The 13,937-nt window shown below is 43.5% G+C and overlaps 3 protein-coding genes across 3 annotated transcripts; all 3 read right to left on the bottom strand.

Annotated features, from left to right (window-relative positions):
* Nucleotides 1–518: 518 nt before the first annotated feature.
* On the bottom strand, nt 519–4,444 carry LOC133406314 (zinc finger protein OZF-like). Its single transcript, XM_061683837.1, has 2 exons — nt 4,188–4,444; nt 519–3,536 (listed from the first exon to the last, which is right to left on the bottom strand). Exons 1-2 carry the CDS (start codon nt 4,378–4,380, stop codon nt 2,413–2,415), a joined length of 1,317 nt encoding a protein of 438 aa, XP_061539821.1. The 5' UTR covers nt 4,381–4,444; the 3' UTR covers nt 519–2,412.
* Nucleotides 4,445–6,488: 2,044 nt separating this feature from the next.
* On the bottom strand, nt 6,489–10,174 carry LOC133406270 (zinc finger protein 664-like). Its single transcript, XM_061683763.1, has 2 exons — nt 9,865–10,174; nt 6,489–8,347 (listed from the first exon to the last, which is right to left on the bottom strand). Exons 1-2 carry the CDS (start codon nt 10,055–10,057, stop codon nt 7,437–7,439), a joined length of 1,104 nt encoding a protein of 367 aa, XP_061539747.1. The 5' UTR covers nt 10,058–10,174; the 3' UTR covers nt 6,489–7,436.
* Nucleotides 10,175–10,766: 592 nt separating this feature from the next.
* Nucleotides 10,767–13,226, bottom strand: LOC133406479 (zinc finger protein 32-like). The gene is made up of 2 exons (XM_061684132.1): nt 12,997–13,226; nt 10,767–11,909 (listed from the first exon to the last, which is right to left on the bottom strand). Exons 1-2 carry the CDS (start codon nt 13,181–13,183, stop codon nt 10,987–10,989), a joined length of 1,110 nt encoding a protein of 369 aa, XP_061540116.1. The 5' UTR covers nt 13,184–13,226; the 3' UTR covers nt 10,767–10,986.
* Nucleotides 13,227–13,937: the final 711 nt, after the last annotated feature.

The raw sequence follows: 13,937 nt of genomic DNA, 5'->3' as shown, positions 1-13,937 counted from the left end.
ATACTTTAAGGGGGAAGAAAATGTGTCTAGTTTTTATGAACGCTTAGGCTTACTACTTTATTATTTTAATGTCGGTCGGGAGTGTTTTAAACTTAGGAGTTTTTTTTTTTTTTTTACTTGGTGTAAAAAAGTTCAAGGATAACTGAACTAGAAACGGGCAACATTTGATTCTTAAAACAATCGTAGGTGATGAAAGTTCAAATATGTATGTAAAATAGTGAATTTTAACAATATAAAACAAATTGATTTGCGTGTTATTTTTATTTACAAATAAATGAATCAACCACTTGAGATAAATGAATAGATATTTTAAAAAACATTTTAACCTCATTCATAGAGGAGTTTAAAAAAGTAAAACAAATATATATATATTTGTGTGTGTGTATGCAAGATATGTAAGCTCCACCTAACCTACAAGTAAGTACTTCTACGCAAATAAGTAAAGCAGGAACAAAAGGTGAGCCACTCAAAACTGGCCAAGGCAACAAGGCTCCTTTAATAAAAACTAAAAAGGCACAGACAATAATCACGCAAGTACAAAGAAACAATATTACAGATTAAAGCTGCAAGCAGTGACGAATAGACGCGCTCGTCTCTTACCCGCTTGTTCGCGGTGAATCCTCCAAAGGATCATCAAACATTGATGCCGCGCCCCCGCAACAATGTCAACATCATGATCAATTTGACTCATTAAAATACTCAACAGCAATTCCAATTGACCGAGGACATGTCTCGGTCCGTCCACGCTCCCGAGCTGCAGAAAAACGAGCGGTTGACGGTCGCAGAGCGCCTTTTGTCCGCCTTGAACTTTCACCCAAAGGGCAATTTTTCCCAACTTGTTCTGAGTGAGTCAATATCACCTTAAGGTGCCTTTAATTGAAGACTTCCCCGCTTCACCCCCCCCCCCCCCCCCAAAAAAAGTTTCCATTTTCCATTCGAGTTCATATTCATTGTATTAAGTCAACGTTATGCTTTTAGAAATGCATATTGGTCAAGCGCCCATATTTTTTTTTCTTTTTAATTAACTGCAAGCAGACGCCGTTCATGAAAACAGCATAATATGTGAGCCGAATGACATTTTTGGCGGATGTTAGCATTTAACTAGCACCTGGTGGAACTTCACTTGATTCAGTTCGGAAGCCGGGCTGCTTGAAAAGTATATTTCTAATCTCGAAAAGGTTTTTACATCAACTGATATTTCACTGTGCCAGAGTGGACATGTTAACCACGACATCCGACGACACATAAAATGATGACAATTACTAAATGCAAGTGTAACTAAATACTTAATCTGCAACTATTCGCTGTTTCAACCTCCATTGCAGAAAGACAAAATGATGGGCGTCAAAAGGTTTCTTGAAGGGACAGTTACCCCATCATGACAGGGCGGACAGCAATTTCAAAGACGCGTGCAAAATGTTCGACATGATTGTGAAAATAGAATATACGGGATCAAAATGACTTAGTTGATCAAATAACTAGCGGTGGACAACAAACCTATATCAAAAGATCACATACATCCACTGAAAAAAGGTTTGGTACAAAGTCAAAGAAGGAGACTTTACGAGACTTCTCATTGTACTGATGTTTGGTCACTTCTAATGAGACTTGAAGAGTTTCAATATTCTGCTACATTTTCATGATGACGGAGTGATTTTGATGCGGACACCAAAGGCACTTCGGAGTGATATTGACCCGAAAGGTATTCCGTCGCTGTCGGGCGGAAACCTCACATACGGTAAACGTTTTGTTTTTTGTTTTGTTTTTTAATACCCCCACAAATTGATCCTGTTGGTCTGTCCCCACATCTTATACTTACTTTATGCATGATTACCCAAAATAAAGTGTGGAAATTAGCTTGAGCGCAAAACCATTACCGGTAACTCTTGAACGCGTCTGAGAAGTGTCAAAACTCCGCCTCTTCTCTCACACCGCAGGAGCTGTGCGGCATTATGTCCCCTCAAGATTCAAAGTCTGGATATATATTTTTTAAAAAGACAATAACGAGCGAAAATAGTTACGTTAGACATATTTGAGTAAGCCTGTTTTGTTAAAAATGGAGCGCTATAATGCTTCAGCCGCAAATGTGCAGTAAGATTATTATCTTGGCTCTTTGCAACCTTTGCGAAGGAGTTTGGGAAGATGATTGCTTGCTGTTTGTGGGGGTATTAAAAATGACTATTGTCCTACCGTTTCAATCAAGAGAGCGTAGTAAATCAGCAATTTTTTCCGCAATTAAATTAGTGACTGAAGAGGATTTCGTGGCGGCGTTGTGCTGATGCAGGTGGGCAGCAGTATATGACAGGATTATAAACTCGAACAATGCGACGCGTGGCAATTCCGTTTCATTTGATTTCCTGAACGATTTTGGAGATCGCAAGGATTCCGCCCGACAGCGACGATATGTTGCTCTCACCTCAACTCGTCAACTCGTTTGACCGTCGCTTCAGAATGCAACGAAACGGCTGCGGCATCCATCGAGGCGCACCGGTGTTTGTCCAGCTGATACTTAGACGAGAATCTCTGACCGCACGCGTCGCAAACGAACGCCTTCTCCCCCGTGTGCGTCCTCAAGTGTATCATCATGTTCTTCTTATGCGTGAATCTTTTATCGCACACGTGGCAGCTGAACGTCTTCTCCCCGCTGTGTTCGCCCATGTGCGCTTTCAAATCGTCACCCCGGCTGAAACTGTCCAGGCAAACCGAGCAGGTGTAGAGCTTCTCTCCGCCGTGCGTCGTCACGTGTCCGCTCAGGGTTGCCTTACCGACGAACGTTTTGCCGCACTCTGAGCGGCTGAAGTGATTTCCGTCGCCCTCTGTCGTCACGTGTTGCCTCGCGTGGAGCACGAGACATTGCGTGCTGGTGAAAACTTCGGCGCAAACGGAGCAGGTGAAAGGTTTCTCGCCGGTGTGCGTTTTCATGTGTATCATCAAGTATTTCCTCAGAGAGAATCCTTTAGCGCAAATCACGCAGCTGAAAGGTTTCTCGTCCGTGTGCGTGGCCATGTGTATCTTCATGTCGCACTTTCTGTAGAATTTTTTGGCACAAAACGAACACGCAAAATCTTTCTCTCCCGTGTGTATGATCATGTGCGTTTTCAGCGTTTTCTTGTATGCGAAGGTTCTCCCGCACTCGGAGCAGACAAAGCGTTTTTTGCCGCCTTTGGCGTCCGAGGGCTCTTTGGCGTCGTCGCTGTGATCCGTGTCGGACAACGGGGACATCATGTCGGCCGTGTCGGATAACGAAGCGAACTTGTTGTCCGGTGAGTGTCGATTTCCAGCAGGTTCTCTCTTCCCCTCACTTGGACTGTGACGAAGCTGTGAGGAAGCACCTTCGTCCTCTTCCCTCTTGACATGGACGCCAGAAAACGTGAACTTGTTGACATCAGCCTCTTCCTCCTGCCTCGGAAGTTGCTGCTCATCCCGACTGCTCCACACGTCCTCCTTTTCCTCTTTAATTTGGGGGGGCTCTACCGGCCCCTCCGGCTCCGCACTAGGAACCTCGTCTTGACTCTCCACCAACCCTTGCTGCATGTCTGCACCACACAAGCAAAGCAAATATTACAAAAGATTCCTTCCGGAGAAGGGTTAGTCAAGTACAGTAAACGTGTTGAGTACAGTTCAGTTGTATTTGACGTTTAAGCACAATACAAATTTGCATTTAAATATCTACAACTGCTCGTTTTCTAACATTAACTAAATGTGCAATACATTTTACCCTCCTCAGTATTTAAGCAAAGACTTTTTTTTTACTGTCCTATGTCACTATACATTTCCTTTTTTTCCTCCTATTTGCTTTCTGGAATGATTCGGACAGACTTGACGCCATCAGCATTTGACATCTTAGTCTAGTGACTTTTGGGACAGCCTAAGTTCAAGCACAGTGTTAATGTTAAATGTTAATGCTAAAAAAATACGTTGCTACTTTTCTTTATTAAAAACACGTAAGAAAATGTTTTTGGTTTTTTTTTATGGTGGGGGGAGGGGGGAGGGGGGGGGCTAATGGCATTTCAATTCATTTCTATGGGGCAAATGTATTGTTTGACAATAACCAATGAGCAACGTTGAGCCCTGTGTGACGTTAATTGCCAAAGACTTTACGGAGATGGACGTCGTTGACGTTTGAATACAGCTACACGTTATTTACATACATGGTGCAAATGTGATAATGCTAAAGGTATCCAAACCTGCTCTGTGGAGTCGAACATGAGGATTGAGAAGAGCGTCCAGGAGTTGGCGTTGTCGTTCTTTCTCCTCTTTGCTTCGATTAAGTTCCTCCTCGTACTCGGCTATCGTCCTCTCAAACAGTTCAAATATTTCTTCGACGGCCACGTTTAGCCGCTGCTTCACCAACGTTCTCAGAATTCGGACTTTACACATTTTGGGACACAATCACAGTCACTCTCTGCTTAGCTGTGTGTTGCTAACGTCCGCCGATGTCTGGCTGTAGAGGGCGGGAACGTTGGCGCTGCGTTGTGACGTCAATTGTAGGCGACACGCAAGAAAAAGGACTACATTACCCACACATTTCTTACAGCGGTAGTCTGTCTGTATGCCAAAAAAATATCGACAGTTCAGCGGACAAAAACTCTTTTGGAACTTAATAAAAAAAAAAAAACTGTTTTAAAAAGTAAAAAAAAAAAAAAAAAAAAAAAAACGTCGAATTGTAAACCTTTTTCTAGTGGCTGATTATTTTATAAATAGTTAATTTATTATTGTGAATAGTTTAGTTAAAGCGACATTGATGGGCAATGTCCGAATTATCACATTGCGATTTTATACTTTGGTGCGTTTGATACTGATTACAAATAATTGATCAGAAACAACTGCCCAGTTACTCAGTTGTATTTTATTTTTATTTTATTTTTTCACTGAATACTTCGTATTTGGAGGACTTCTTTTTAGTTTTACTTGAGTCATATTCTCAAGCCTAAAGTAGTCTCAAGCAACAGTACTCTTGCTTGAGTGGATTTTTTGGCTACTATTGACCAGCCACCCAGTTTTCGTTGAGCAATTTTAGGCCATTCAGCGTGATTTTATGGTAATTACATATTTCCGGATGCTCACATAACAGGTATTTTGGAGTCAATTCGGTGGGAGATTGTTTTATTTAAAATGGATATTATATGTGCCTCGGATCAAAAAAGGTGGGGAAACACGGCTAGACTGCCGACGCACCCCTGTGGGATCCCGCTGCTGGGCGTGGGCCCACTCTCTAATCGGGATACAAAGCTCTTGTGATCACTCGTCTTCCTAAACTGTCCTCTCATTTGCACCGCATAGCCACGCCCACTGGAAAACTTCCTCTGAAAACGTACAGTGTGTCTTACTTGGTTAAGTTTGTGAAAATGCATAATTGCGGCAAAGCGGGGACATTTTGGAATGTGGAAAAAATGTTTTCCTGAATGTCCTGAATCTTGGGATGAGGAAGTTGAATGGTTTGAATCGGTTGCTAAATGAGGAAGAACAAAAAAACTAAAAGTCGAGAACTTTAGTGTTAAATAGCGTGAATGTTTCTACAGGATAATTGCCAGGGGGTCGCAGGCAACGTTGTTGTTACGGTTTCACTCAACGGACCGTTTATGACTGTGAAACCATATAAATGTTTCATCGCCTCATCAAAGTATTACATATACACAACAAATTGACAGATAACTAGTTTTGAAATCAGAAGTCAAAAAGAATAGTTTCTTCAATTGTTCCTGTAATAAGGAGTTTGGTAACAACAACAAAAAGACATTCTTGTAAGATCTCATCTTTATTTATTACATACGACAATTTGACATTTTGGAACCGGCTTGAGCAAGAATCATGGAAGTTGACGCAAATTTCATGTTGTGGGCGACCATGCAATTCCAGTTATTGGAGGGATGTTGTCATTACAATAAAAGCTCAACAGAAAATGAAAATGACAAAAGTAGAAAGGTTCACACGAGTGTTTTTATTATAAGTCAAAAATGGATACATTTCTTACAAATTACTGTATTTAAAAAAAAAAAAAAAAACTGATACGTGACTTTCAGGTTCAGCTAGATGTTCACTTCATGACAAAACGTTCTTGGAATCTTTTGGCACAGAGTAAAATGGGAAAGTATTTCTGCAGTGGCGCATCTCGACTGAGAGACACAAGCGGGGGAGGAGCAACGTTTAGCCTGGGTTGTTCACGAAAGTTGCGGAGCCTCTTCGCCGCACGTGCACGTGTATATGCACTTTATTTTGCATTTTTCTCAAAATCATCTGTAAGCCACTTATTTTCAAGGCTAATGCAAAATAAGTTGGACTTCAAAGTGTTTTGGTATAATCATTGGTGGAATATTTACAGTTTATACTATTACTATAGGAAATTATAAACAATTGTGAGGAGGGTTCAATGACTAGCGATTTTTAAGGATAGGGGTTGAGCCCTTCTAGGGGGATTACTGTACACATACCGATTTTTAACAATTTAAACTTCTTTTTTTTTGAGAGAGAGAGAGAGAGGATTCCTCCCCCCCCCCCCCCCCCCCCCCACACACACACACATTTATGAGCATTCATTCAATACCCTTGACAACCCTCTTAAGGCCCAGGTACTAGTCTGCATTTTGTCCTCACTAGTCAGACAATGCAGCACACTAGTACAAAGACTATCTCACTAGTACCACATTTCTGCTCTCTCGTAGGACAACTCTGGCATACTAGTTGGACAATTACATGTTACTAGCGAGGCAGAACTGCGCATTAGTTGACATCTGTGTGCTACTAGTAATACTAGTGAAGCGCTAGATGTTGACAGGTAGAATTGTATGTGATTAGTAGTACTACTAGCACGCGTAGACGCAGTTATTCTACAAGTGCCCTGTTAGTAGATGGACCTTAAGCTGGAAATCAAGGACATCGGCTAAATGCTCAAACCGCTTTCCATAAAGTACTAATGGCATACAGGCCCAAAAGTGGAACTAGTAGTGGCGGGGGTGGGAAGAACATTACAAGTATGACACAATTATTCTGCTAGTGCGCCCTACTCGAGTGTTGTATTGTTTGAATTGTGAGGACAGAGAGCACGAGTACATTGGACCTTTACCTGGATATCAAGGATAATGGACAAAATTCTCAATCACTGTTTCATATCGAAGGATTTTGCGCATTTATTCAATAGCAAGGATAGCGAAGACAGGGAAAGCTGCTTCAGCATTTATTCAAAATCAAATCTTGATATCGAATAAATCCATCCATCTTAAGGTTGCACTAGTAGGCCAAAAGTGACACTAGTAGCTGAACAAATGTTATGCGTAAGACAGTCTTTCTACTAGTGCGCTGAATTGTCTCAATAGTGAGGACAAAGAGCGTACTCGTCCACGGACCTTAAGCTGGATATGAAGGATATCGAAACGGCCAAAACCATATAGCTGTGGTAGTACCGCGAGCTACCTGCGGGAGGCAGCATCGCGCCACAGTTACTCTTGGCTGTCAGTGTGCCGTTTAATGTGTACCGTGAGCGTTTCTTGACGGGAGAAACATTTGCTACAAATGGGGCAGACGAAGGGTTTCTCCCCCGTGTGTTGTCTCAGGTGGACGCTGAAAGACGAGCTGCCGGAGAAACCTTTGCCGCAAACCGGACAGGTAAAAGGTTTCTCCTCGGTGTGCAATCTCATGTGGATCCTGAGCGAGGAGTTACACGACAGACCTTTTGCGCAAATTGGACACGAGTAAGGCTTCTCGCCGGTGTGTTTACTCATGTGACTTCTCAAGCCGAACTTGTCTCGGAATCCCTTGCCGCAAACCGAGCAGGAATAGGGATGCTCGCCCGTGTGTATCCTCATGTGTCTGTTCACGTGATGCTTCAAGGAGAATCTTTTATTGCAAACGGAGCACGCGAAGCGCTTCTCTCCCGTGTGCGTGACCATGTGATTTTTCAAAACGCTTTTGTTGACGAAGGTTTTGCCGCAGTCGGAGCAGATGAACAGTTTTTTGTCACCTTTGGAGTCCGAAGGTTCTTTGGCGTTGTCGGTGTCAGACGAGTGCGACATCACGTCGTCCATATCCGACAGCGGGGCCGAGTTGTTTGCTTGCGATTGCAGATATTCACAGAAGTCTCCGCCGGCTTCCGTTTTCATGCTCTCGCTTGCGCCGCCGCCGTTCTCCTCACTTTGACTGCGACGAAGCTGCGAGGAATGAGCGCCGTCGTCTTCGCTCTTCACAAGGACACCGGACAGCGTGACCGTGGCCATGCCGACCTTGTGCGGGGCTTGACTCTCCCACGCGTCCTCCTCCTCCTCTTCCTCCTTAATGTGGCGCGGAACCGCCGGCTCCTCCTCAGAGGGAACGCCGTCGTCGTCTTGACTCTCCACCAACACCTCCCGCACGTCTGCGACACGCGGGAGAAAAGCACGGCGGCGAGTCAGCGTAAGATGTTAAAGATACTCAACTCGTACTCGGGGAAGAAAAAGGCCGCGATGCTACGACATCGATACCACTTTACGAGCCTGGCGTTTACATCGCGGGGAGGCGGAGAAGGAGCCGAGCTGCGCCGTGTGTGTTAAAGCAACGGTTGTTTGGAGCGCTCTAATTACCACGACATCCATGCTCGTTTCCATAAGGCCGTCTTGTCATGTTTCACATTGTGGTACGTTAGCATGAAGCATCGCGGGGCTTTTCAAACGGGATGTTCATGGAGCCATGTGGATACGGAGCTGTGAGCGTCATCAGCGGGTTGCAGCAGAATTACAGAGACTGGAAGCGTCACAGAAAGTGTTTTCTTAAAAAAAAAAAAAGATACGGAGCTGTGAGCGTCATCAGCGGGTTGCAGCAGAATTACAGAGACTGGAAGCGTCACAGAAAGTGTTTTCTTAAAAAAAAAAAAAGATACGGAGCTGTGAGCGTCATCAGCGGGTTGCAGCAGAATTACAGAGACTGGAAGCGTCACAGAAAGTGTTTTCTTAAATAAAAAAAAAGATACGGCGCTGTGAGCGTCATCAGCGGGTTGCAGCAGAATTACAGAGACTGGAAGCGTCACAGAAAGTGTTTTCTTAAAAAAAAAAAAAGATACGGAGCTGTGAGCGTCATCAGCGGGTTGCAGCAGAATTACAGAGACTGGAAGCGTCACAGAAAGTGTTTTCTTAAATAAAAAAAAAAGATACGGAGCTGTGAGCGTCATCAGCGGGTTGCAGCAGAATTACAGAGACTGGAAGCGTCACAGAAAGTGTTTTCTTAAAAAATAATAATAATAATAAAAACATTTTTTAAAAAAAGCCTTGCTTGACAACAGCAGGTTGTGCAAAAAGTACCCAAACACTGTTTTATTTATTCTTTATTTTATTTTATTTATGTTTTTAGCTGCAAGGTCATGCAGTCACTTGCGCCGCTCTGCAAACATCCAGTTTGGTGCGTTTGAGCTTTTAATTGGTGTCGTCTTGGTCTCGTGATGTCCTAATACGAGCGCACTGTTTAAATGCCAAATGCTAATTGAACCGGAAAATGCATTAGTTAGTACATTCGTGGATCAAACGCCTGTTGTGAAATTCGCTCCTTGTTGGAGAACAAGCAAGTTATCCAAAAAATAATAAATACTGAAATGTTTCGAGGTCAAATTAAGTTCACTTCTAAACGCATTTAGGTTCCTGCTAAAAAAAAAAAAAAAAGTGTAACTGAAAGCCAAATATGCCTAACATTGTGTGAAATGTGTAGATTACACTATTATACCACACGTTACGCAAATGAGCCACTCTTCAGTTGTATCTTTTTGTATATTACCGTAATGCTAAGTATAAACAAGCAAAACAAAATGGTGGCTGGCTTGTCCGCAATGGCGGACTGGCGAACTTCTCAGTCAAATATGAAAGAAAGAAGACGATACGATCATGTGATGTGGATTAGGAAACCAACCTTGTGCGTGCAATCCGCCTTGATGCTTGAAAACATTGTCGAGAAGTTCGCGTTGGCGCTCGTTCTCCTCTTTTGTTCGGCAAAGTTCCTCCTCGTACTCGGCTATGGTTCTTTCGAACAGTCCGAATATCTCTTCGACGGCCACATTTAGTCGCTGCTTGACCAACGCTCTCAAAAGTTTGACTTTGCACATTTTGACAGACTAGCAATAGCGCTCTGCTTAGCAACCGCGGTGCGAAATTCAGCTTTTTCTTTCCTTCTTCGGTCGGAATGTGCTGTTGCGTGGGCTGTGGTGACCTAAAACGCCTACGTCGACAGTTCCGCCCAAAAAGCCATACTGCGCATGCGCAGAACGGGCCGCCATCTTTGGCAAATCTACGGTGCGTCTTTGGCGACGAAACACATTTCAATTTGCGATTCTGAAAGAAGTCATTTAAAAGATGCGCAAATTCCTCATTCGACGTGTATCACTTTTACCGTCTGTCAAACATTATACGTGTTCGTTCGTTTGTTAATATACTCATAATGTTGTGCCTTATTATATTTTTGCGCAGGGGTGGGTAAAGTATGCCTGCCACATTGGGCATTTAGGGTATTATGTTACAGCTCGAGATCTAAATTAAGACTATATGAAGATTTTCCTGTAATATTTGTTGCATTCGTGTTGCATTTTCCCATAAATCCGGTTAATTTGGATTCATTCATTTAAAAAATTACACCATTAAATCATTTAACAATATATATAAATAGTGGAATAAATATGAGTCAAATCAACAAGTTCATATTTTTTATTTTACTAAATTGTTGAATTACAATTAAATAAATGATAAAGAAACTTTCAAGCAAAAACGAGAATGATTTAATTAGAATTTGAAAAAAAAAAAAAAAAAAAAAGTGACAGATATTATCTACGGCAGCGCTTCCCAACCACTGCGCTGGAGCAAACTCTTCCACGTAATTGGTCTAACAATGATTTATTTACAGAAAACAATGCATCTTCGTTCATCTATCTATGCTGGCAATGTATAATGACAGGCAGATCAATTAAATGCTCTTCCAGTAGACGGCAGAAGGTCCATTTTGACAAAACAAAACCGTGAAGGTCTGCCGGGAATGCAGGCCTCACTTCAACATGTTTGAATGCATTGACACGGCGCACCGGTGTTTGTCCAGCTGATACTTGTAAGAGAACCTCCGCCCGCACAGGTCGCAACAGAACGCCTTCTCCCCGGTGTGCGTCCTCATGTGTATCATCACGTTTTTGTTACTGGCAAACCTTTTGGGACAAAGCGAGCAGGTGAAGGGCTTGACGCCCGTGTGTTTGACCTGCACGTGGAGCTTCACGGCGGACTTGCGGGAGAACCTTTGAGGGCAGATCGAGCAGGCGAAGGGCTTCTCGCCCGTGTGTTTGACCCGCACGTGTATCTTCATGTTTGACTTGATGGGGAATCTTCGGGGACAAAAGGAACACGCATACGGCTTCTCCCCGGTGTGCGTTCTCATGTGTATCTTGATATCCGAGTTGGTGGAGAATCTTTTAGCGCAAACTGCGCAGCTGAAGGGTTTCTCTCCGGTGTGCGTCCTCATGTGTCGGTTCAATGTTCCCTTGTGGACAAACATTTTCCCGCATTCGGAGCAGATGAACTGTTGGTTGTCGGCGTGATGCGCCGTGCCGCTTTTGGACTTCTTTTTAGCCTCGGAAGGTTTTCTGCTGCGGTTGCTGTGATCGGTGCCCGAAGAGAGCGACGTCGAGTCGTCCCTTTGTGTTAGTGGCGCCGTGTTGTCCGGTCGTGAGTGTTCCCCGTCAGCTTCCGTTCTCATTTTGCTGCCTCTGTTTTTCCGTCTCGGACTGTGAGGAGGCTGTGAAGCGTGACCTGTGTCATCCTCGCTCTTCGAGTGGCCACCGGCGCGCGCGAACGTGTTGACGTCAGCCTCCCCATCCCGACTGCTCCGCACGTCCTCCTCCTCCTCCTCCTCCTCCTCTTTAATGCGCTGGAGCTCGGCCGGCCCCTCATCTCGACTCTCCGCCGACACCCGCTGCACGTCTGCGCCGCACAAGGAAAACATAGAATATTATTGTGGCCGCGGGGGCGATTTTTGTAAAGTGGAAAAACACATTAACTGCAATTTTGTTTCTTCTTCATAGAACTGCTTTGCTAGTTTTGTCCACTGGAGGTCGCACTGAGACTACATTTCATTTCTGTGACAGTGAGCACCAACTGGAGATATATTTTAAGAGACTGAATATTGCAAAATGTCAGTCAGCAGCTTCAGTTCAAACGAGGTTGCTTTGGTGGAATACTTGGCAAATAAAGATGATTCTGATTCTGATTTCTTTCTCTCTCTCTTTTTTTTTTTTTAATGCACTCCCATCCCCATTTCCAAGGGGATAAGTGCTTAAACTGTGGTTGTGGAAATGTGGCGGCAGGGTGAACGACTGGTTAGCACATCTGCCTCACGGTTCTGAGGACCGGGGTTCAAATCCCGGTCCCGCCCGTGTGGACTTTGCCTGTTCTCCCCGTGCCTGGGTGGGTTTTCTCCGGGCACTACGGTTTCCTCCCACATCCCCAAAACATGCGTTATAGGTTGAGTGAAGGCTCTAAATTGCCCGTAGGTGTGAATGTGTGCGCGCATGGTGGTGTGCTTCTATGTGCCCTGCGATTGACTGGGGACCGATTCGGGGTGTACCCCGCCTCTCTGGGATGGGCTCCAGCACGCCCGCGACCCTTATGAGTATAAAGCGGTCCAGAAAATGGATGGATGGATGTGGAAATGTATACAAATGGAAAATGATTCCTGTATCTTTTTGGGTTGTTTCATACAAGGTACATGTATATGTATATAATTCCACTGTGATCTGTAAGTTGCACACGTGCCCACCCCACATCCATTGCAGTCTGGCCATCCTGGAAGGGGGATCCCTCCATCTGTGGTCCCTCTTCTTCCCCCAAATGGGGTTTTGAGTTTTTCCCTTGCCGATCGGGGGTTTTAGATTAAGGTTTGTCGTCAATCTTTGTCAACTGTGGGCCTGTGAAGCCCTTCGACTCTTTTGTGTTTAAGGTCTCTACAAATAAACATGGGTGGTGAACAGGAAGCTATCTAACATATAGACCTCCAACGCGGTAAACAAACCTGCTTCTTGTAATTGAACGCGAGGCTCGAGAACTTGTCGTCGTCGTCGTCGCTCGTTTTTCTCCTTGGCTCGACAAAATTCCTCCTCGTACTCCGCGATCGTCCTCTCAAAAAGCTCGAATATCTCTTCGACGGCCACGTTGAGTCGCTGCTTCACCAGCGTTCTCAGCATTTTAACTTTACACATTTTCACACAGTGACAAAAACTATCTGCTTAATCATTTCCGGCTTCCCCCCCCCCCCTTGTGGTTTGTGGAGACCCAAAACGGAAACGGAAACGAGTTCCGCCAACAAGCCACACTGCGCATGCGTACAACGACCGCCATCTTGGAAAGATCTACGGTGCGCCATTTGGAACAAAACCCATGAAGATTTTTTTTGGCGTATGTGATAAGGACAAAGTGATACTAATTTAACCACAACAATGTCGGAGGGGGGGAATTTGAACGCTCTGCGCCCCACAAACGTATAAAATAAGATGTGTTTGTTACTTTTTTAAGAAAGATAAGGGCCACGCACAAAAGAAAAAGAATGTCACTAGGATATTATTAATCTCATTAGTTTTTAGAAAAATAATCGTAAATTGGTCAAATTAAAGCCACATCACATGGATAAAGTTGTAGTTTAAAAAAAAAAATTGTATATATATTTTTTCTAAATTAAAGTTGTCATATTATAACAATGAAATGAACTTTTCATTTCGGCACATCTACATCAGATTACATCTAAAAAAAAAAATAGGCAGCTGTTTCGTCAATCAAAAATATACTTTTATTGTTTCCCAGAAAAAATATTTGAACCTGTAAAATTTGCTACTGTTTTTCTAAGAATATTCTACTTAATTATAGAAACAGTAGAAGTACTCTAATACATATATTTTTAAACAATACTAAACTTTTTATTTTTAAAATGACATTTTTGCGCCAAAATATACAACTTTA

This window comes from Phycodurus eques, chromosome 8, assembly GCF_024500275.1.
Source record: "Phycodurus eques isolate BA_2022a chromosome 8, UOR_Pequ_1.1, whole genome shotgun sequence".
Lineage (NCBI taxonomy): Eukaryota > Metazoa > Chordata > Actinopteri > Syngnathiformes > Syngnathidae > Phycodurus > Phycodurus eques.
This window is presented reverse-complemented; position numbering and strand designations above follow the sequence as displayed.